General features: G+C 41.2%; 1 protein-coding gene across 3 annotated transcripts in view; it reads right to left on the minus strand.

The window, feature by feature from the left end:
• The window catches only part of LOC144600062 (kelch-like protein 3), an 80,346-nt gene that overhangs the window by 34,047 nt on the left and 21,992 nt on the right, over positions 1 to 24,307 (minus strand). For all 3 annotated transcript variants that reach the window (XM_078411432.1, XM_078411429.1, XM_078411430.1), the window contains exons 5-6: positions 20,181 to 20,343; positions 949 to 1,058 (exon numbers count right to left, since the gene is read on the minus strand). In XM_078411432.1, coding sequence (XP_078267558.1) covers positions 949 to 1,058; positions 20,181 to 20,343 — 273 coding nt within the window. The remainder of the gene's footprint in view (positions 1 to 948; positions 1,059 to 20,180; positions 20,344 to 24,307) is intronic.

Here is a 24,307-nt window from a genome sequence, read left to right on the forward strand (position 1 = left end):
CAGTGAAGCTCGACAATTGAGCCTGTGAGACTTCATTATTACAGATAAGTGCAGGGGGGTTAGTGTGGGCAATGGACCAGCATTTTTAATTAGATATATACCAAAATATATGCTAGGTTCCAAACTATGCTAGCTTCCAAAGGTGAAGTTATAATCTGACATTCCACCCAACCCATCCAAAGGCAACCAATGGTAGCAAGCTGAAAGTGTTTGTATTTTTCTATCCATCCCAAAGAAAAATGTATCATCAACCCATGGTTTCTATGCTGGACAGAGATTGACATATAGTTACTTTTAACATGATAAGGAATTACACTGGCTGCAAGTACAAAACCTCTCAGAACAGCAACAACTCGACAAACTCTGCACTTTCTGGGACAATCATGTATAGTATTTTCCCTGACTGGATAGCACACAACAAAAAAGCTTTTCACTGTACCTCGGTACATGCGACAATAAACTAAACAATTATGAAAGTAAATACAGACATAGTTTGAAAAACAAAAAAGGAAAAACTTAATCACCACACATAGTTAGAGGTTGACAACCTCATGCTTTTACAAGATTGCATCTATGATAACAAAGAAACTGAATAGCTCAGTTAAAAAAAAGGCCAAAAAGTATTTGATTAAGATGCTGGTCTGCAAAGTTAAAAATAAGAAGGCAACCCTAAACTCATATCTTCATCATTTGGAGGAGTAGAAAGGAGAACTAAGTGCCAGCATGTCTCCTGACAACCAGTTTTGAATGTGATGCTTCAGAGGCGGAAAGTTTAAAGATCCAATTTGGTTTCTATATACGGTACCTAGTGAAACCAATTTTGGCAGGAAATTATGGAACTCTGTTTAATAAAAAAAAATCCCTTCCCTGCCAAAAGACGCGTCAAAGAAACAGTGTAGATGTCAACTGCATTTATATGACCTTTCATTCCAAAAATGATAAATATACCTTTTCTTCTGAGGCAACCGTGAGTTTGTCACTTGATATCAAACTGCATACTTGATCCAAATTCAGAGTAAGAAATTCTTCACCCAACATAACATCAGGAAAATGCTGTTCTGTTCAGGAAAAAGAATAAGAGGCAAACAATAAGTTGGCTTGCAAGGATAACCAATTGTGTTAATTCCGTTCAGAACTGTAAAATACTCCAGTAATCCAAGAACGATAAAATCATACAGCACAGAAAGTATTGGGCCACCAAGTCTAACTGAACATCAAATATACTATCTGGACTAATCCTATTTACTAGCATTTGGCCTGCATCTACCATGCCTTAGTGATTCAAGTGTTTGGTCAGATGCTCCTTAAATGTTGTGAGAGCACCTGCTTCAATCTCCTTCTGCAACGATCATCTGGGTGAAAATTTTCTTCCTCAAATTCTCCCTTACAGCTCATCTTAAGTGTATGATCGTAGACACCTATGCCGTGGGGGAAGTTTCTTACGCTCTATGCCATTTAGTTGTGTATCCCTGCATCAGAATCCCCATACCTAAAACGTTCTACACAACCCTACCTGTATCCTGGCGAATTTGCTCGGTATCCCCTCCACTGCAATCGGGTCCTTTCACTGGTATTGCGACTAAATCTACACAAAATCTTCCTGCTGTGGCCAAACCAAGTTGTACCAAGACCTCTCTACTCTGACAGATGCCCCAGCTAATGAAGGCAAGCATCCCATTTGCCTTCTTACCCACTCTAGCTACCTTCAGGGATCCTTGAACATAGAAACATAGAAAATAGGTGCAGGAGTAGGCCATTCGGCCCTTCGAGCCTGCCCCGCCATTCAATATGATCATGGCTGATCATCCAGCTCAGTAATCTGTACCTGCCTTCTCTCCATACCCCCTGATCCCTTTAGCCACAAGGGCCACATCTAACTCCCTCTTAAATATAGCCAATGAACCGGCCTCAACTACCTTCTGTGGCAGAGAATTCCACAGACTCACCACTCTCTGTGTGAAGAAATGTTTTCTCATCTCGGTCCTAAAAGACTTCCTCCTTATCCTTAAGCTGTGACCCCTGGCTCTGGACTTCCCCAACATCGGGAACAATCTTCCCGCATCTAGCCTCTCCAACCCCTTAAGAATTTTATATGTTTCAATAAGATCCCTCCTCAGTCTTCTAAATTCCAGCGAGTATAAGCCTAGTCTATCCAGTCTTTCTTCATATGAAAGTCCTGCCATTCCAGGGATCAATCTGGTGAACCTTCTCTGTACTCCCTCTAAGGCTAGAATGTCTTTCCTCAGATTAGGAGACCAAAACTGTACACAATACTCCAGGTGCAGTCTCACCAAGGCCCTGTACAACTGCAGCAGAACCTCCCTGCTCCTATACTCAAATCCTCTTGCTATGAATGCCAACATACCATTCGCTTTCTTCACTGCCTGCTGCACCTGCACGCTTGCTTTCAATGACTGGTGCACCATGACACCCAGGTCACATTGCATCTCCCCTTTTCCTAATTGGCCACCATTCACGTAATACTCTGCTTTCCTGTTCTTGCCGCCAAAGTGGATAACCTCATATTTATCCACATTATATTGCATCTGCCATGCATTTGCCCACTCTCCTAATCTCTCCTAAACCTGTTCACCAAGCTCTTTTTGTTCCTCAAAATTCTTTGGCCCCTGCAATTCATTCTATATGACCACCTATGAGACCCCATCCCCACACACCAAAAAGATTCAATTCCACTAGCCACTGTCCAGCCCAATTTACCAGCAGATAAATATCACTCTGCAGACTAGAACAATCCTCCTCGTTATCACCATCAATAGTGTCCTTTGCAAACGTAATAATTATACCCGTGTTTAGGAAGGAACTGCAGATGCTGGTTTAAACCGAAGATAGACACAAATTGCTGGAGTAACTCAGCGGGACAGGCAGCATCTCTGGACAGAAGGAATGGGTGATGTTTCGGGTCTAGACCCTCCTTCAGACTACAGTCCTCGGAGGCTGCGGGAGCGGCTGCGACTCGCCTTAGGCTCGGGCCGCGTGGATGCCGACATCGGGAGCTCCGGCAGCGGCAGCGTGTTCGCCCGCCCCGGATCGCGGGGCTTGAGTCGGCCCGCTGCGGACATTTCACCGTCCGGCGCGGCCTGAAAAAGGCTGCGGGATTTTTCTCTGCTTGACGGGGGCTTCAATGTCGGGAGCCATGACCGCCCAGACGTGCAGCAACAGCGGCAGCGACAGCGTGTTCGCCCGCCCCGGATTGTGGGGCTTGGGTCGGCCCGCTGCGGACCTTTCACCGTCCGGCGCGGCCTGGAACGTGGCAACGACACCAGCCTGACCGCGGGAGAAGACATTCTGGCCTTCCATCACAGTGGAGGGGACTGGAGGAGACTCACTGTGATGGATGTTTCTTTTTTTGTGCGTTGGGTGGGGTTGTGTAATTTGTTTGTTTTATTGCTTTTATTATTGGACTGTGGGTGACTAAATTTCGTCCAAAAGGATGACAAATAAAGATATCTTGAATCTTTAATCTTATTGGCTCTAACTACTTTACTCTCTATAGATAAATATGCAGCATCTGCATTATTTCAGGACCAACTCACACTTATCAGCAAAACTACTGCCATATCACTTGAGTATGGGGCATCTTTCACTCATGTTATTGCTTTTAGTAGTTGTATACATTTGGCTGCCATTGTGTAATCCATAGTAGGTTAAATGTTAGTTATAAGAATCCAGGCAAACCTTCTCCAAAGTTCTCAATGCATAAAGTAGAATTGGAGAAATTAGGTCATGTTCTGAAAAGAGTTGCTCAAAATGTAAAGGAAGAATATCTGAAGATTCCGAAATATATATTGTTTACACTTTAAATCAGTCTCCACAAAGACTTGCATGAGAAGACATATCATTCACTATAGAACTAACAACTTACAAAGGATGATGGCTTGGATAACTTATTATCTCTGGGTCATTCCAGGAACTGTGCCTGATCATAGTCTGAGATCACAAAATATATTTCATTATTAGATGGAACCAGGCATTCAGTTCAACCATCCTGGTTGGTTTGTAACCTTCACCTGAACATCATTCTAACCATGTTTACCCACCCATTTCTATCCTCACAAAAATACTCTCTCCCCTCATAATCTGCCATTAACCTCCAGTTTCCTTTCCTTTCCGTACAAATATTCCCATTTGCGTTCACACCACGCCCACAACTAGATACATTCTTCCAAATCAGCTCTGGTTCTTGAACAGTACTGGTTTAGCTCTGTTATAGCCACAATGTTTTCACCTATGGCTTTTGATTTAATCTCCAACAACCACTGCTAAGAAAGACTACCATAGATGGATTCTTAGCAAACTTCTTTTCCTCATTCATATATCTCTGGCAACATTATCCAGCTAAGACATCAACTTCTTCAATTACTCCGACATCTAGCTCTAAACACAATGATTTTTTCAATACCTTTCTACTGACATCTGGCCTTGGATAATTTCAAACAAATGATTGTCAGGAAAATCTGAAACTTGCATTTAGCTCTATCACAAACTCCAAGCCTCTTTCTAGTCGTCGTTTCAAACTTGTGACATTAGCATCTTGTTCAATCCCACGCTCGAGATGCCAATATTTTCCCCATCACATCCAGTAGATCAATTTCCAAACAATCGCAGTCCAATTGCTGATGAAGTCTTATTTTAAATCTTACTTTCATCAATTTGAGCTGATCTCACATTACAACAGTGGCCTTACTTCAAAACTACTTTGTTGCTTTCACCTGTGATATTCCACTGATTTGAGGATGATCTCCAATTTGGTTCACCAACGGATCGTAGAGCCACAAATTCATCAGGAGAAATTGCAGGTTTTCTTTCCTTTTCTTTTCTAGACTATTCAATTTTGAATTTTGTGGACAAACTATTTCTCACTGAGACACAATGCTACAATCTTGAGCACAAAACAAGCTGCAGGTAGAACTCAGCGGGTCAGGCAGTATCCGTATAGGGGAATAGACAGAGGGCGTTTCGGGTTGGGAACATTCAGACTGATGTACTACAGTGGATACAGCTGATACAAAGAGATGAGGGGAAGGGGCAGGGCAAAAGCTAGTAAGCAACAGGTAGATCCAGGTGCGGAGGGGCTGACTGATTATCGTTACCAGCAACCAGGAAACTACATAACAACTGAAGATGCAAGAAGCTGGAGATGCTGGAATCCTGAGTAAAAAGCAAACTGCTAGAGGAACTAAGCGGATCAGGCAGAATCTTTGGAGGGAATAGACTGACGACCCATCATCAGCAACTGAATCAGTGTCACCACTGATGCCTGGTGACAAAAGTGCAAAATACGAGAACAGTAAGCACTTCTTATAACATACCATGGGTGGGGGGCGGGGGCAAAGGTGTCCGTTATTGCTGATTGTCCACTATAACAGAGTATAACAAAGAACTGCAGATGCGGGTTAATACACAAAAGGACACAAAGTACTGAAGTAGCTCAGGAGGTCAGGCAGTACTATGGAGAACATGGATAGATGATATTTTGGGTTGGGATCCTTCTTCCGATTCTCGGTCTGGAACGGGGCTTGGAATCCAGGTGAGTTTAGGCGAGGATTGGCAGAGTCATTGGTTGCGGCCATCGGCCGGAGTCCAGGTAAGGGTCAGTGATGAAGGCAGCAGTAGGCACGGCGAGGATGCAGTGTGGGCCAAGGAGTGGTGGCAGTAGGTCCGGCCTGGAAGCGGCTGGGGACGGCGGTGCGGGCTGGGGTCGGCGGTGTGGCCCAAGGGTGGTGCTGGCGGTGAAGATCCGCATTAACCAAAATCCTTTATAAAAAGGTCCGTAAAAATAAGAGTAAAATAAACAACATATTTCTATATTCTAATCCTTTCCACCTTAAAATGAACTTTCAGTCTGATCTTTCAGTCTGTAGAAAGGTTCCAACCCAAAATGTCACCTATTCCTTTTCACCAGAGATGTTGCCTGACCCACCCAAACCACCCCCTCCCCAGGTACCTTCCCCTGCAAACGCAGGAGATGCAACACCTGTTCCTATACCTCCTCCCTCAACTTTGTTCAGGGACCCTGACAGTCCTTTCAGGTTGGGCAGAGGTTCACTTGCACCTTTTCCAATCTCATCTATTGTATCCGTTGTTCAAGATGTGGACACTTATACACCGGCCAAACATAAACTGGCTGGTCATTTCGCTGAACACCTTCACTGAACCTACCTGATCTCCTGGTTGCTAAACACTTTAATTCTCCTTCCCATTCCCACTGACCTTTCTCTTCTAGGTCTCCTCCATTGTCAGAGTGAGGCTAAACACAAATTTGAGGAACACTATCTCATATTTCACTTGAGCAGCTTACAGCCCAGTGGTATGAATATTGATTTCTCTAACTTCAAGTAACCTCGGCATTCCCTCTCTCTCTACCCCTCCCCCACCCATCGCACCAGCTTCTCGTTTTCACCCAACAAACAGCTAACAATGGCCTGTTTCCTCATCGTTACTTTTAGCATATCTTTCATTCATTGTTCTTTATCTTTCTCCACCATGATCTATATCTCTTGTTTTCCTTTTGCCTAACTAGTCTGAAGAGGGTCTCGACCCAAAAAGTCATCCATTCCTTCTCCCCAGAGATGCTGCCTGTCCTGCTGAGTAACTCCAGCGTTTTGTGTCTATGCTGCCTGACCAGCTGAGTTACCCTGACATTTTGTGTCTATCTTTAGTTTAAACGAGCACCTGCAGTTCCTTCCTACACCCTAAAATGAAAATGGACTGCCCAAGTCATTTCAAATAAAATATTTAACAATATCAAAATTAATCTTTGGTGAATTTGTACAAGCAATCACAAAATTTACTGAATAAAGTACCACAGGTTTCCCACCAAGAAATACAAATCTGAGTGCTTGCTCCCCTGTTGTCCAATTAGTTGATTGAGCATTTCAAACTTGATGAAAACTAAACGGAACCTAATACAAGGCTTTAAAGAGATCTTACCAAGTAATATTAGCAAGGAAATTTACAATTGAGCACGAACACCTAATGGATGCAAAAACATCAGCTGCCAGTTGTGCTCTTCTCTGGATATTCACTTCCGCCGACTTTAATGGAACCAATTGTGCAGAGGCAAATACAATAGATGGGACCTGATACTCACCTATACCCCCCCCCCCCCCCCCCCCCCAACCCCAACAAATGTTATTAAATCTCCGGTTGTGGACAAACCATTCCTTACTTAATGTCTCATCTTGTAAGGTGGGAAATGTATAAACCATTTCCAACATTAGAATCCGAGTTAATACTCTGAAATGCACTTGGATTTGGATTTTTTTAAAAATCACAATTCCAACTGAATAGATTTTCTTACGACTCTACATTTCACCATAAAAAAACATGTAGAAAGAAAACAATTTAATACTTTAAGAGTCAAAATCTTTTTCCACTTGAGGTATCTTAATCAAATTTCTTTAGTTGAAATTAAGTTGGGAGGCTTCAAGAAATAATGGGCAGCATGGTGGAGCAGTGAGTAGAGCTGCAACCTTACAGCTCCAGCAACCCAGATTCAATCTAACCTCTGTTGCATCTTATGTAGAGTTATGAAGTCTGCAGACAAATGCACAGCTCATCATGTAATGAAAGGTAGAAGAAAATTCCTGATCCCAAGGTGCTATATTGCGCAGTCAGAACTATTTTTTTCAGACTGTTAGTTGCAGAGGAAATCCTTAAATATGTATTTCTTTAAACAAAAAGCTTTTAGTCTGCATCCACATGTGAATATTAGTGAAGCATTCGTTAACAAGTTGTTGACTGCTGATAAACTTAAAGTAACATTTTCTCCATCAAATCATCTTTGCTATTCAAAATAGTTAGACAAACATTTCCATATCGGACAAACAGGATGCAAGATGGTGCAAACAAGGAGGATGTGTTAATTGGATTGTCACAGGGTGTGATTTTTAACAAGGAAAGAGAGAGAGCGAGAGAAAAAGATGCACCTGCAGTTAAGGGTTAAAGTGTTGGGGACTCCTTGCAACACAGTAGCAAATAACCTCAATAGTGAATGTTGAGTCAATCTAAAGTCACGGAGAGTGAAAAGTCACCTAAAGCAAAAAAATATGTTAAGAGTTAAAGGTAGTATGCAAGGCAAATAGGATTGACTACAGGTGGGGAGAGAGAGGCCAGCAACTGCATTTAAGGATTATAGAACATAATGTACAGTATATAAGGATCCTATCAGAGTACAACAGTTTGAAATATTATATATTGTATCTTCAATAATTTCATGCAGCATGGTACATATTGGTACACTTGTGCTTTTATTTATATTATTTTATTTAAGGCATTTAGTGGCATTTAATAAACCATCCTGAAAGAGTTCCGTGTTGTGCTGCTCTGAGAGCCTCATTTGATTTTCCCCACACGGGAAATGGAATGTGGAACGTGGAGCAGGAGAAACTACCTACAGTTTGCATCTTCTCCCTGTGATCACATAGGTTTTCTCAAGGTGCTCCAGTTTCCTCCCTCATCCCAAAGACATGCAAACTGGTAGATTAATTCTCCCGAGTATGTAGTGTATGTGGAATCTGGGTAATAGGGAGAGAGGGGGGAGAATAAAAGAAAAAAAAAAGATTGCGTGGAAGTGTGTTTTACGGTTGATGCAGACTCACTGGGCTGAAGTGCCTGTTTCCATGCTGTATAACTGATCATACAATCTTCATAATAGAACTTTCTTTGGCCATGCTTATGACGGAAAGAACTTACAATGCTGAAACGGCCGTGATATAATGATCAACTCTTCCATGTTTCTCTTTTGAAGAAAACCTTTAATAGTGCTTAAGCTTTGTGGGCCGAGCTAATTTTAGTTTGAAAAGTAATCTTGGAAATGCAATGGACAGTAAAACCCAAAGGCACAGCAATAAGAAAGATTTATGTGAAAGAAAATTTACCTTGAAGGGCACTTTAGAAGTTATGCAAAAGATTACAGTTGAAGTGAAGCAATAGACACAATAGACACATGAATTTTCACAGGTATCACTTTTCAATAAAACAATGCAAGGAAGGAAAAGGTATAAAAAAAAAACTTCAAAATTTAAATATTATTTATAATCAGGTCTCCTCCGTTGCCAGAGTGAGGCCACACGCGGACTGGAGGAACAGCACCTCAAATTCCACTTGGGTAGCTTACAACCTAACGGTAAGAACATTGAATTCTCCAATTTCTCCAAACTAACCTACCTTTTTATTTATTTTCCTTCCCAATCTCTTCCCTGTGCCACACCTGAATTTACACGCATTTCCCCCTTTCCACCGTCCCCTTCTACCTACATTCCTTCCCCAGGCTGAAGAAGGGTCTCTACCCGAAACATCACCCATTCCTTCTCTCCAGAGATGCTACCTGTCCCACCGGGTTACTCCAGCATTTTGTGTCTACCTTCACAATTCACAAGTTTTTTTAATGCTTATCTCACACTTTTTATCTTTTCATCACTGGCCTTTATCCAACCATCTGCCTATCAAACACCCCCCTCACCTATATCCAGCTTTCAGTTGTCAGATTTTGTCCTGCCCTCTCCCCTCTTCCAGCTTTCTCCCCCACCACAATCAGTCTGAAGAACAGTTCTGACCTAAAACATCATCTATCCATGTTCTCCAAAAACACTGCCAGACCCACCGAGTTACTCCAGTATTTTGTACAATTTTATGCATATATTTTAGTTTTTTCCCCCCAAACCTGACCATGACATTCCACCTTAGCTGAACTAGGGTGCCTCTTCTACAATGAACACCATCTGTGGCCAATATACAGGCTTTTACATGCATGAAGTTAACAGGAACTCTGGGACTGCCTGCAGTGGGAAATGAGAATAGCTGCAAAATTATGTTGGCAATAACCACAGTGGTAAATCATCCTGTATAAACCAGAGTAATGCTGTTCGAAAAAAAACCTTAGCTTTCAAAGTCACCTAAGGTCAAATAATCCAAATGTGTTGAATGGAATGTCACAATCATTTGTATATTGTTACAATATTTCCGACAGTATTTGGGCAGGATAATAAGCATTGGTAGCAGGAAATTAAATGAATATGAAAAGAAGTGACAACGAGAGCACAATCCCACCCTGCTAGTTATCTTAATTCCATTCAGAAATAATGTGCTTTAACCACAAGACGTGCTCCTAATCATTTTGTCCGAATGCACACAATTACAATGGTAGACTGAATGTAATCTACCCAAAACTCAGCTGGACCTTTGGCCACACATGCCTTTCAAGCTAAATCCCTCTCTGTTAATCCAGCAATTATCATTCAAACTGAAGTAATTAATTTTTGGAAATATTCCTGCATCTGTGCACATCAATGAGAACCGAGAGCCAATATTACTGTCACCTGTGTGCTATTGGTATCAGAGGGCTTCCCCGACACATAAAATGAATGAAAGTAATTGATACCAGTAAGGGCTACAGAGCCAGACATCATCTCAGCATAACAGTGAAGCACCTCTGACTTTTGCCAAGTTGTTGCAGTACTGTTACAACAATGACATGTATTTGACAATGTAGACAAATGCAATGACATACTCAAGATGCCCTGATTACATTTCACATCTCCACCTGGTTCTAGACATCATCACATCTCTAGTCCAACCATGGACCGAAGGCCAGCTAGTCAAGCCTCTGCTTGCAGCTTGAAATTTGGGTTCCATCCTAACTTTGGTTGATATCTGCATGGATTTTGCACATTCCCCCTGTAATTGCATGGATTTTCTCCAGTATCCTCCCACATCCTGAAGATGTGCAGGTTGGTAGGTTAATTGGCCACTGTAAATTTCCCCTAAAATGTAGGTGAGTGGTAGCATTTGGCTGGAGTTGATGACAATGGGGAGAATAAAAAAAACAGAATTAGTGTAAATGGCCCGTTTCCTTGCCATATCCTGCAACGACTTTTAAAAATGTATTCAAAGGATGTGGGCTTCATAGGCTGAGCTAGGATTTAATTGCTCATTCCCAATTGTCCTTGAGTAGGGGTGGTGAGCTGCCTTCTTGAACCACTGCAGTCCGTGAGAAGCAGGTATTGCCCACAATGCTGATAGGGAGAATGTTTCAAGATTTTGATCCAGTGAAGGAACAGTGACATATTTCCCAGTCAGGGTGGTGTGTGGCTTGGAGGGCAACTTCAAGGTGGTGGTGGTGCTCCCATGTTTCTGCTGCCCTTGCCCTTCTAGTTTTTAGAGGTTGTGTATTTGGAAGATGCTGCCAAGTCTTCATGAGTTGCTGCAGTGCATCCTACAGATCAGGGACCTCCAAACCTTTCAGCATGATGGCCACATTATATATTTGGCACATTTTTGCGGGTCATAGGAAAAAATAAAGAAATATCCGTTTTATAAATTTAATGAACTCAAAAAAGAACTTAAGTAAAACGAATGGAAGAATTTCAAGCCATCTAGAGTACATGGCAGCTTCCAGCATACACTAGTAACAAATGCAACACGCAAGTTCTTACCTTGAAAAAAACGCCAAAATGGTCAATTTTTGTGCTGTAAAAAATGGGGAAGATGCTGGAGGTTCCGGCGGAGGAAGAGGAACCAGGAGAAGGGCTGCAAAGCCCGCGGACGCAAGAAGCAGCTGGGAAGAAGACTGGCCAGCCGGCGGGAGAAGGGGAAACGCGGCTGGCAAGGGAGGCAGGAGAGCAAGTCCGAGAAGCAGGAGGCCACTGACTGGGGGGAGAAGAAGAGGGAGAGGAGAAGGAGGAGGAGGAAAGGACAGGGTTGAGCGAGCTGGGAGAGGTGCAGTGGGAAGAAGCCGAGCCAAAGGGCCTGGAGGGTCTGCAGGGGCAGAAGCAGCGAGCGCCGGGGGTCGGTGTCCAACGGGACCTGAGGGCAAAGGGCCCAGGGGACAGGCATTGGGGACAAAAACTGTTTCTTTGTAACGCCCATGGTAATCAGACACCGTTGTCTCTTTAGAACAAAGCAGCTGCTTTAACTGTGGGAGACTATTGAAATTGACAAGCAATTGCTTCTATTGACACCTCCCTTGTGCAACTATACTTTGTTAAACAATGTAACATGCAGCCTTTAGTATGTTTAGCTTGCAGTAATACAAATAAACTCTGCTACTGAAAGGACCTTTGTTTTTGAAAATCTTGCAATGGTGGGGGGGGAAATAACCTTGTTATTGCAAATCTGAAACCATCCAGCCCTTAAAACCCTTTCACCCGTTGACACAATCGTCTTTACAATGTGATTTATTTACAGAGGAATGAAGCTATTGCAGTATAGCAGAACCATGAGCACTCTATGAACCGAATTCTAGAGGAAAGGTGAGATGTAATCGTCTTTGACAGAAATCTACTATTTGACCATGAAATCCATGAGAATCACAGAAAAAAATGTTTCAATGATTGGACTCAAAACTCACAAAATTCCATCACCAGCAAACAAACTGAATTCTTATTTTTAGTCTCAGACCATGTTTCCCTGAAAAGGAAGCAAAGCACAGCTTTGAGAAGGGGATTAAAATAATTTGCTACGAGCAAAAAGCAACCAAGAGGACACTGCCTTGTTAGTGCTGTTCCACTGCTGTCTAAGTACAACAGAAGCTCTTCAGGCGGTATCCCTCTTTTCAATCTGATCAGCCAGCTAAAGCTATTATGCACAGTCCTGTCCACCAAATCCACTTAATCTTGGCAAAAATCAATATCACTCGCACTACAAAATAACATTCTTCCCATCTACCATGGCAACTTTTTTCACAAATGTTTCTGCATTCTACCCCTAAAAATGCCCATGATTTTTAAGAAACAGAGTGGAGACCTGTGCAATGAATCTTTAAACCAGTCATAGAGAGCAGAACAAAATACAGCCTTTATGGGAAGTGGTAAAACAATTTAACATAATTAAGTCTCTACCTTAAAGTCACACATTGTTTTGCTAGCTAACATCTCTCCTTGTTCGCTGGCTTGCAACACATTGATTACTTTCAACTTTAGCTTTGAACCCAGACATGTCCTAACCTGATAACTGATACTTCAGAAGGGACAAACAGCACTTCAGACATTGACCACAATATTTTAAGGCAATTCCGAAAGCTGCTGCTTTAGAAAGCTCATGCAATATAGAGTCTATAAATGGCAGAATTCAAGAATGAAGTAGTGTACATGACTTTAAGTTTATTTTTTTTAAACAAAATCCAAAGAATGTTAATCGCACTGCTTGTAACATTATGTATACAGGAGGCATCGGACAGTTATAGGCAGATGGGATCTAGTGTATCCCTGGAGGAGTTTAAGGAATTGAAGAGCTTAGTTAAGAAAGAAATCAGGAGGCCAAAAAGGGGGCAAGAGATAGTTCTGGCAGATAATATTAAAGAACCCAAAATGATTTTAAGTTCATTAAGAGAAAAAGGGAAACTAGAGAGAGAATAGGGTCCCTCAAAAACCAAAGTGGTCATCTCTGTATGTAACCGCAGGAGATGGGCAAGGTCCTCAATGAGTTTTCTCCTCTGTTTTTACCATGAAGACATGAAAACTGGGGAAACTTGGGACAGTTAGTGGAAATATCTTAAGGTTGTGGAGCTGCTGAACATCTTAAGCCATGTGGAAGTAAATAAATTTCCCAACCAGATCTGATATATCAGAGGACACTGCGGGAAGAAACTGCAGGCGCCCTGGCTGAAATATATGAACATGGATATGGTGAGGTGCTGGAACACTGGAAGGTGGCTAATAGACATAGACATAGAAAATAGGTGCAGGAGGAGGCCATTCGGCCCTTCGAGCCAGCACCGCCATTCATTGTGATCATGGCTGATCGTCCCCAATCAATAACCCGTGCCTGCCTTCTCCCCATATCCCTCGATTCCACTAGCCCTTAGAGCTCTATCTAACTCTCTCTTAAATCCATCCAGTGATTTGGCTTCCACTGCCCTCTGTGGCAGAGAATTCCACAAATTCACAACTCTCTGTTTTAAATGGCCTCCTCTTTATTCTAAGACTGTAGCCCCTGGTTCTGGACTCCCCCAACATTGGGAACATTTTTCCTGCATCTAGCTTGTCCAGTCCTTTTATAATTTTATATGTTTTTTTCTGATCTCCTCTCATCCTTCTAAACTCCAGTGAATACAAGCCCAGTCTTTTCAATCTCTCCTCATATGACAGTCCCGCCATCCCAGGGATCAATCTCGTGTACCTACGCTGCACTGTCTCAATTATAAGGATGTCCTTCCTCAAATTAGGAGACCAAAACTGCACACAATACTCCAGATGTGGTCTTACCAGGGCCCTATACAACTGCAGAAGAACCTCTTTACTCCTATACTGAAATCCTCTTGTTATGAAGGCCAACATTCCATTAGCTTTCTTCACTGCCTGCTGTACCTGCAACTTTCAGTGACTGGTGTACAAGGACACCCAGGTCTCACTGCACCCAACTCCAGGTAACTAACCTAACTCCATTGAGATAATAATCTGCCTCCTTGTTTTTGCCGCCAAAGTGGATAACCTCACATCTATCTATATTATACTGCATCTGCCAAGCATCTGCCCACTCACTCAACCTGTCCAGGCCACTCTGCATGTTGTGCCTATATTTAAGAAAGGCTGCAAAGAAAAGCCTGGGGACTAGACAGGTGAGCTGGCAAGCTACTGGAGAGTATTCTGGGGGTTAAAATATATATGCATTTGGATAGACAGGGCTAATTGGGGATTGACATGGGAGTGATCGTGTTTTATGAGTCTTATTTGTTGAGCTTTTTGAAGAAGTAACCAAAAAGGATGATGAGAGCAAAGCTGTAGGCATTGTCTTAATGGACTTCAGCAAGGCATTTGATAAGGTTCAGCATGGTAGGAGCTGCTGTGGAAGGTTAGATCGCAAGAGACCAGGGAGAGCTAGCTTCCTGGATAGAGAATTGGCTTCATGGAAGGAAGCAGAGCATGATGGTGAAAGGTTGTTTTTACAGACTGGAGGCCTGTGACTAGTGGTGTGCCTCAGTGATTGGTGCTAAGTGATTTATATGAGAATGTAGAACGCATGATTAAGTTTGCAGATGACACTAAAGTGGGTGGCATCGTAGATCACAAAGATAGTTATAAAAAACTACAGTAGGATTTTGATCAGTTGGCAAGTGGCCTGAGAAATGGTTAATGGAGTTTAATGAAGATAAGTGCAAGGTATTGCATTTGGGAATGTCAAACCAGGGCTTAACAGTGAATGGCAGGACCCTGGGAATGTTGTAAAGCAGAGGGATCTAGGTGAGGTACTAGTTCCTTAAAAGTGGCGTCACTGGTAGATAAGGTGGTCATGAAGGCTATCCATACATAGGCCTTCATCATTCAGGACATTGGGTACAGATGTTGGGATGTTATGTTAAGTTGTACAAGACGTTGGAGAGGCCGCATCTGGAGTATTGCGTTCAGTTTTGGTCGCCCTGCTAGAGGAGGGATATTGTTCACCTGGAAAGAGTGCAGAGAAGATTTACAAGGACATTGCTCAGGACTTGAATGCCTGAGCTGTAGGGAAAAGTTGGGCAGGCTAGGACTTTTCCTTGGGGTTCAGGAGAATGAGGAATGATCTTATAGAGGTGCATAAGATCATTAGTGGAATAGATAGGGTAAATGCACATGGGATCAAGGATGAAAGAACATAAGTTTAAGGTGAGAGGGGAAAGATTTAATAGGAACTTGAGAGGCAATATTTTTCACACAGTGAGTGATGGGTATATGGAACGACCTACCAAAGCTGGTAGTTGAGGCAGGTACTATAACAACATTTTAAAGACAATTGGACAGGTGGATGACAGGAAAGGTTTAGAGGAATATGGGGCAAACGCGGGCAGGTGGGACATGTAAATCCGGCATCTTGATCAGCATGGGCAGATTGAGCCGAAGGGCCTGTTTCTGTACTGTATGACTCCACGACGTAAAAACGTAAATATTGACCTAAAGTACCACAGAATTTGCAACAGACTTGAGACTCAAGAAATGTCTTTCTAACTAATAAACAAAAATTAACTGTGTGGTGCTAAGTCACTCGACACGAATAATTCATTCACATAAAAGCAATCTTTTCAGTGAGAGATGCACAAAATTATACAGCATATTGTATTGCTTCAAAGAAAGGTGTACTGTTTGTGCAACACATCATCTGTTTTGTTAGGACATGCATGAAAAACATGCTCTACAGTACGACAGTACAAAACCTCATAGCTCATTGGGTGTCACAATGCTTTGGCATTGTAGGAACTATTATAATGAAAGGGTGATTGTCTAAAGGGCATCATGCCATGTAGTTTGAATTCATTCACAAATAGGAATTCTTCATTGCTTCTACTCTGGGGCTGTAGAGAGCATCCTGTCCGGCAACATTACAGTCTGGTTTGGGAACAGCTCTGCCCAGGACAGGATGGCCCTGCAGAGAGTAGTGCGTTCGGCAGAACACACCATGGGAACTACACTCATCCCCCTGCAGGACCTATACATCAGGAGGTGCAGATCCAGAGCAAGCAAGATCATGAGGGGCCCCTGCCACCCCAGTAACGGACTGTTCCAGATGCTACGATCAGGCAAACGCCTCCGCTGTCACGCTGCGAAAACGGAGAGGATGAGACGGAGCTTCTTCCCACAGGCCATCAGGACTGTCAACTTTTATAACCCCAGACTAAATTTTTGTCGACACTAATAGTAACTTATTAACTTTATTTATATGCTGTAACTGTAATTCTTTTTTGTGCACAACCCGCAGGCATTGCCACTTTCATTTCACTGCACATCGTGTATGTGCATGTGACAAATAAATTTGACTTGACTTGACTTGAATAGTGTGCACTTTCTCCTCCATCCCAGTGGTTTGACATCAACTTTCCTTTCATACTGTTATCCAAATTATAACAATACATTCACATAATCTTCCTGCTAATGCACCAGTAGAGCAATTCCAAATAGTTTTTTGAAAACTAATTAAAATGTTTTAACTTATAAACATTCACATCCAATCTGCAACAACTTGAATTTATATAAAGATTTTAAAATGAATACATTTCAAAATGTTATCAGTTAAAATTATAACCTTCATAATATATTTATTGTTTTTGTTTTACAAATGTTTAAACCTTCATGATGCCAGGATAAGGAAAACAATATGTTGTTTATTATTTCAGTTATATTGTCAGAAAGTAGGTTTTGGAGTAAATTGCATCAAGACTGGTAAACACGACAATAACCAGTGGTACCAGACCAATTTACCACTAATCCCATGAGAACCGCCTTTACTTTTTAGAGCAAATGTCAGAACATCTTTCAATTCAGGAAGCCTTTAACAAGGAATTACAGGCACTCCCCAATTTACTTATGGGTTACGTTCCGTGAACCTTTACAAAAGTCAGATTTTACGCAAATCGGAATCACCGACACTGTCTGCTTCCATCCCCTGCCCCAAATAACACGAGATGCTATTTCTCTGTTGAGCTGTCCACTGGCCAGGATGGTTTTCAAATGGTTTGTGGTCCTGGGTGAACCACAGGCCATAAGGGTTGGCCAGCCAACCAATCCATCCCAATTAATGGGGCGAGGTATTAATTGGAATCCAGCAGAAATCCCTCTCTGGTTCCAATCCTTTAAGAATTTTATATGTTTCTATAAGATCCCCTCTCATCCTTCTAATGACAAATGACACAGCCCTTCCACCATCCCCAACCTACTTCCAGGCATTTGCTAATCCATTTTAGTTTACTCTAAAGAAAAAGGAAGTAAATAGAGAAACATAAAAACCAGAGAGGGCTATTATGCCTGATTCTTTACCTTAAAACCATATTCTTGCATTTTCCCTCTCACCTTTGATGCCTTTTAGGTCTCGTATATATTTTTAAAATATTTTCATTGATTTGGTCTTCACGGCCTTCTGTGGTAGAGATTTTCCACGGGTTCATTCTTTGCAAAAATGTCTCCTTTTCTCAGTCACAAATATCTTATCTCTTTTCTAAAACTGTGATTCCCGATTCTGGAGTGCATATGGGGTCAGAATCAGGATACAGCCAGGGAGCATTCAACAGGCTGGTAAAACGGTTCACTTTTAAAATGGCACTACAATCTCAAATACATGGTATGCAAGGTCGGTGTCATTAAATGATGTTACTGTTGAAATTACTGGAATGATACTAGTCCCGAGATCTCCAGATATTTTACTCAAGCTTATTTGTTCTTCTCTACACCATTTCCCAATGGAAATTCTCATACAGGACAAAACTAAGTTGCGTACCTGCTGTATTGGTTACTAATATAACACCTGGATCTATAATCAGATCATTATAGCCGATCTCCACTGGATGATTGGAAATATCAGCATAATCTTGCAGAAGAACAGCATCCCTTTCTCACTTACTGTCATCCCCTTTCTTCAGCACTCTCTGAGCCCAAAATGCATCTTTTATTGTTGGATGTATTTTGAGTAGGTTTTTGCATTGTGCGATGTGGGGTGGGAAATACTGCGACTACAAAAAGTTTATTCCCCACGATGCCAATAAATATTCCTGTAACAGATGGTTCTCAAAGCAGAAGAAATGTAGAGAGGAACCTTGTAGGATATTTGACAGAAAGAGATTGGAACAATGAAATCATGCTGTCTGTAAAATAGCCAGTCTTCTGTGAGTGCTCCTATCGTTCAGATATGGGTGTTTCCGTAAATAAGGATACCAACCTGTGACATGGGTGGCCAATTGAAGATATTTATTCACAAAATGCTGGAGTAACTCAGCAGGTCAGGCAGCATCTCGGGAGAGAAGGAATGGGTGACGTTTCGGGTCGAGACCCTTCTTCAGACCCGAATCTCGACCCAGTCTCGACCCGAAACATCATCCATTCCTTCTCTCCCGAGATGCTGCCTGACCTGCTGAGTTACTCCAGCATTTTGTGAATAAATACCTTCGATTTGTACCAGCATCTGCAGTTATCTTCTTATACTACATGGGTGGCCAAATTTGAAAGTTATTAAATCATAATGAAATACCACAGCAATAAAATTGGGCCTACCTATGATCCTTTTGAGCTGATTTCTGATCAAAATCGACCAGTATTTGGCCAAAATTTAATACTTTCAAAATTTGAAAAACAAAAACGAGAAAAAAAATTATTTATAAGACATACAAGACATATGGGACACTTACTAATTTCTAAGCTCCCTTACCAAATGTTGGCACCTAACCCACCACGAGGCCCGTAGTTCAGGTCAGAATCATTATAATAGCATTGTTTTTATTTATTTTTTAATCGCAATAAGTGCAAAACCAAAACGGTTATAGTACTATAAATAGCGTTGACAACCTTAGACAATGGGAGGGATCTCAGAATGAGACATCGCTAAAATAGATGAGCAAACTAGATTTTTATTTCACGATTTTAAGTTTTATTCATTATTAAGTATTTCAATAGAAAGCTTAAACACAAAATATAAACAATAAAAAAAGAAACAATATAAAAATGGTTACTCTGCTTTTAATTCACACATTTAACACATCCAAATGAACATTCTGCTGCAAATCAGGAGATAAATCAGGAGATAAATAATAAAAATCATTAGCATAATCAGAATTTGGCTTATATAGAGTGATTTAATTGCAAAATTAATGTAATCTTTCTGGTATAATTTAGCCTAAGGATTTAATGAAATCCTGTTTGAAAAATGTCACAAAAAGGCAAGAAAACACAGGGACATATCTGATATTTTTCTTTGTAAAAACAGACTTATTTATTTTTGCTTCATCTCATTATTTTGGCTATACACCATTATATATACTACTTAAAATACAGGATATGAAGCAATGTGAATATTACATTAAAAACAGGAAAATAACCTGGAAGTTTGGAGACCTTCAGTTTCACTACTGAGTGCTGTATTTACGGAAACACCCATATATAGACCCAGTTCAGCGCTGCCAAAATTGTGTAGTTGGGTGGAGGGCCTATCTTGATCAGCAAAGGTGAACTGGCACTGGAGTGCAGTGCATCAGCTCAGTACTTCATGGCCTAAGCCAGACTACTGATCCTGAACAGAGAAACTATCAAGTGTTGGTTCTATACAAGTATTTGCAAGCATGGCTTTGGACGATCTGTCCAATTATGATCTCATTAGCAGCTGTGTTAGCATCAAAATGTCATTACATTTTAGAAATGCAAACCTATAAATTGTTCTTGCTTTAGTTTGTTGCTTTAAGGAAGAAAACTGAAATAAACACTGCCTACCTGCATATGCATTTGCTTCATTCAGCAGATCTGTGCAAGTGTGAACATCTGCAAACGCCCGGATTCCTAAACAATTGGTTGGATGCAACTGCGATTGTAGAAAGTCACAACAAGCTGTTCTTACATCCATTAATTGTAACAGACTGGCTGCAGGTAACAGTACCTAAAGACAAAGGGGAAAAGCAAATGAGACTCAAAATCTATTGTGAATGTATTGTGTAACCTCAGTTTTAAAAGTTTCATTTCCAGCAGATTAACATGAAGACAAATACACTCGAATGAACATTTCACGAGTAAGAAGGAGGATCTCGAACCAAAACGTCACCTACTCCTTTTCTCCAGACATGACCCGCTGAGTTATTCCAGCACTTTGCATTTATTTCATTGTCAGGTTTGCTCAATTAGTAATACTCTTAACTCTTCATCAGAAACAAGATTGAGGATTCAAGTCCTACAACTGACACTGGACCACAAAAATTGAAGCTGACACACCAGAAAGGGAAAGCTGTACATTGCAACATACCATATCATATCATATATATACAGCCGGAAACAGGCCTTTTTCGGCCCTCCAAGTCCGTGCCGCCCAGTGATCCCCGTACATTAACACTATCCTACACCCACTAGGGACAATTTTTACATTTACCCAGCCAATTAACCTACATACCTGTACGTCTTTGGAGTGTGGGAGGAAACCGAAGATCTCGGAGAAAACCCACGCAGGTCACAGGGAGAACGTACAAACTCCTTACAGTGCAGCACCCGTAGTCAGGATCGAACCTGAGTCTCCGGCGCTGCATTCGCTGTAAAGCAGCAACTCTACCGCTGCGCTACCGTGCCGCCCGATTTCAGATCAGACGTAAAACTGAGTGCATCTCTACTCACAAGTAAAATGTTTGAAGTGCACAAAGTTATCAATGGTAACCTGGCTAATATTTAACCCTCATTGCTTAAACAAATTGCTTGGTCATTATTTGAACAACCTTGCCTTGTCCAATTTGACTGCCGCACTCCCTATGTTACATCTATACTGTAACTATACCTCAAAAGAACTTCACTACTATCAGACCATGTTAGAACATACCAAGGTTGCAAAATGGAAATGTATAAATGCATGATTTGTTTACATATCCATTTCTCTTTTCCATCCAAAGGTCTTGAACATATAACCTCCTCTGTTTTCTTTCTTAGCAGACAATCAAAACCGAATACTTTCAGTAATTGAAATACAAATTAAGATTGCCAATGCTGGAAGTTAAAGCAGAAAACGCCTGAAATAATTCAGAAGATCAGGCAATATCTGCAGAAAGAAATGTAGTGTTATAATTTCAGGTTGGTGATCCTTCATTAGAATGAAATATTTATTGTTTCTCTTGCCACTGTCGCCATATAACCTGCAGAGTAATCCCAGCATTTCCTGGGTCAGTTTTGTTTTCTACCCACACTTTTTCTAAGAAATTCCTTTATTACCTCCCATTGCAACTACATACTGTTACTGCGCTGCATCAGGTATAGGATCAGCTGCCATTTCCTGCATCCCTTTCGTCCCCCTTTTATCCATTATCAGATTTTTTATCAACATCCAATTTTTGACAGCCCAGTATTCTTATTTTCTTCAATTTCCACTACAATCTTGTACACTCACCATTGGTTGTACCCCTCTTCCTGTGACCAACTCAGAACCAATTTGCAATTTTGCTTATTTAACTTTATCCCATTTTCACTCGATCACAACCAGCTACATCCACTTTTGTAACATTGCCCTTTTGTCATCCTGCCTCTGCCTCATCTGTTACCAAAACGTGTACTGAGGGTTCATGTGGCTGGTTCAACTATTCCTCTGGCTGATGATGAGGAGCCAGTTGATAAATAAGCCAAATGGTCCCCTTCTGTCCTGCAATTACTGTGCAATAGTCATGCACCAGTTTATTATCATCATCAGCTGAAAACTGTTTACAGATTAAATACATGACAATTATTTTTTTCATGAACAAAAATGACAATACATAGTTATAATAATAATAATGCATTAAGTGGCTCTGCAAACTTTCCTTTTACTGGAGTGAAGTTAGTTGGAAGTAGGATAACATACGTATGACCAATGCATTCCTATTGTATCACAGAATAGGAAAAAAAAGTGAATCAAAGGTCCTGTTGTCACCTCACCAACCCCCCTAAAACATGACTTGAACTCAAAAGATAAAATTGAAAATAAAAATCACTTCCTAAAATTATTCCTTTCATGTTTCAAAGATTCCTTCCTACTGCTGAACTGCTAAATGGTGTTTAAAGGCTTCCTCGCAAGAAGCTTTAACATCAAGTCTTAAGTGGTTATGTTTTCATTCTGGTATGTAGAATGCTAAATTACGGCATGCAATTTTCTCAGCAAATGAGATGAATGCAGCATTCATCCATGTAATAAGTCCTTAAAATGCAAGGAACCCTGAAGCACTGTACCAACCAAAGTACATTAATAATCTGCTTTAAAAACTGGAATTTCTAGCTAGCTACTCAGAGACTTGCTAACTTTAGGCAGTATCTTGGTTATTTAAATTTTTTATCATTCAATATTTTATTTCAATGTTAGTTATGGAAAATATTAATGCAGTGGATTAAGCTTTTATGCAAAGAATTTTCGGTTTCACTTGCATGTTCCTGACTGAGCCTCATTATACGTGCAAAATTTATCAATGGCAAATGCCGATTTCTGGACAGCCTTGATGAAAAGAACTTCAATATTTTTACTTGTGCTTTAGCAGCTGACCACACTTACAAATGTCTCCATTTGCAGGGTTGCTTCTGCCTATTTGCCTACATTTTCAAAAAGCAAAGTCATCCTGTGTTTATGCAGGTTAGATTTCACAAGTCATTATTTGTATACAGACTGACACCAAAAAAACCTGCATTCGCTAAGAGTGAACAGTGAATTCGATTCAGTTAGACAACATAGTTGTGGACAGTGAAAGGACATTTTTTTTTAAACTATTTGTATTTATGGGCAGAGAATCGGAAAGACACTTCTCCATCATAGAAGGGTTGCTTTGTTCTAATTAGAAATAAAAGGAATAAAGAAGTCTGATTGCAAATCTTTATATCATTATACCCATCTGTGAAAAGAACTGAGCAGATTTCAGTATTGTTGGTATTTTGAGTTGCAACAGATTACAGTACAAAATGTAATGAAAATGGAACTGGTTGTAGACATTAAAATAACAAACTCAAATAGAATTCACACTTTCCCCTGCAACTGCAGGAGATGCAACACCTGTCCCTTTACCTCCCCCCTCGACTCCATCCAAGGACCCAAACAGTCTTTCCAGGTGAGGCAGAGGTTCACTGCACCTCCTCCAACCTCATCTATTGTATCCGCTGTTCCAGATGTCAACTTCTCTACATCGGCGAGACCAAACGCAGGCTCGGCGATCGTTTTGCTCAACACTTTCGCTCAGTCTGCCTTAACTAACCTGATCTCCCGGTGGCTCAGCACTTCAACTCCCCCTCCCAGTCTGACCTTTCTGTCATGGGCCTCCTCCATTGTCATAGTGAGGCCAACCGCAAATTGGAGGAACAGCATCTCATATTTCATAGAAACATAGAAAACATAGACAATAGGTGCAGGAGGAGGCCATTCGGCCCTTTGAGCCAGCACCGCTATTCATTGTGATCATGGCTGATCATCCACAATCAGTAATCTGTGCCTGCCTTCTCCCCATATCCCTTGATTCCACTAGCCCCTAGAGCTCTATCTAACTCTCTTTTAAATCCATCAGTGAATTGGACTCCACTGCCCTCTGTGGCAGAGAATTCCACAAATTCACAGCTCTCTGGGTGAAAAAGTTTTTTCTCACCACAGTTTTAAATGGCCTCCCCTTTATTCTTAAACTGTGGCCCCTGGTTCTGGACTCCCCCAACATTGGGAACATTTCCTGCATCTAGCTTGTCCAGTCCTTTTATAATTTTATACGTTTCTATAAGATCCCCATTCATCCTCATGGTCTTGGATACTACTTATATATTAGTATCCTCCACACTTGGGACAATTTACAGAGACCAATAACCTAAACACCTTTAGTTTCGACACATAGTTGTAGTTTAGAGATACAGCGTGGAAACAGCCTCTTCGGCCC

The sequence above is a fragment of the Rhinoraja longicauda genome, chromosome 14, assembly GCF_053455715.1.
Source record: "Rhinoraja longicauda isolate Sanriku21f chromosome 14, sRhiLon1.1, whole genome shotgun sequence".
In the NCBI taxonomy this organism is placed as follows: Eukaryota; Metazoa; Chordata; class Chondrichthyes; order Rajiformes; family Arhynchobatidae; genus Rhinoraja; species Rhinoraja longicauda.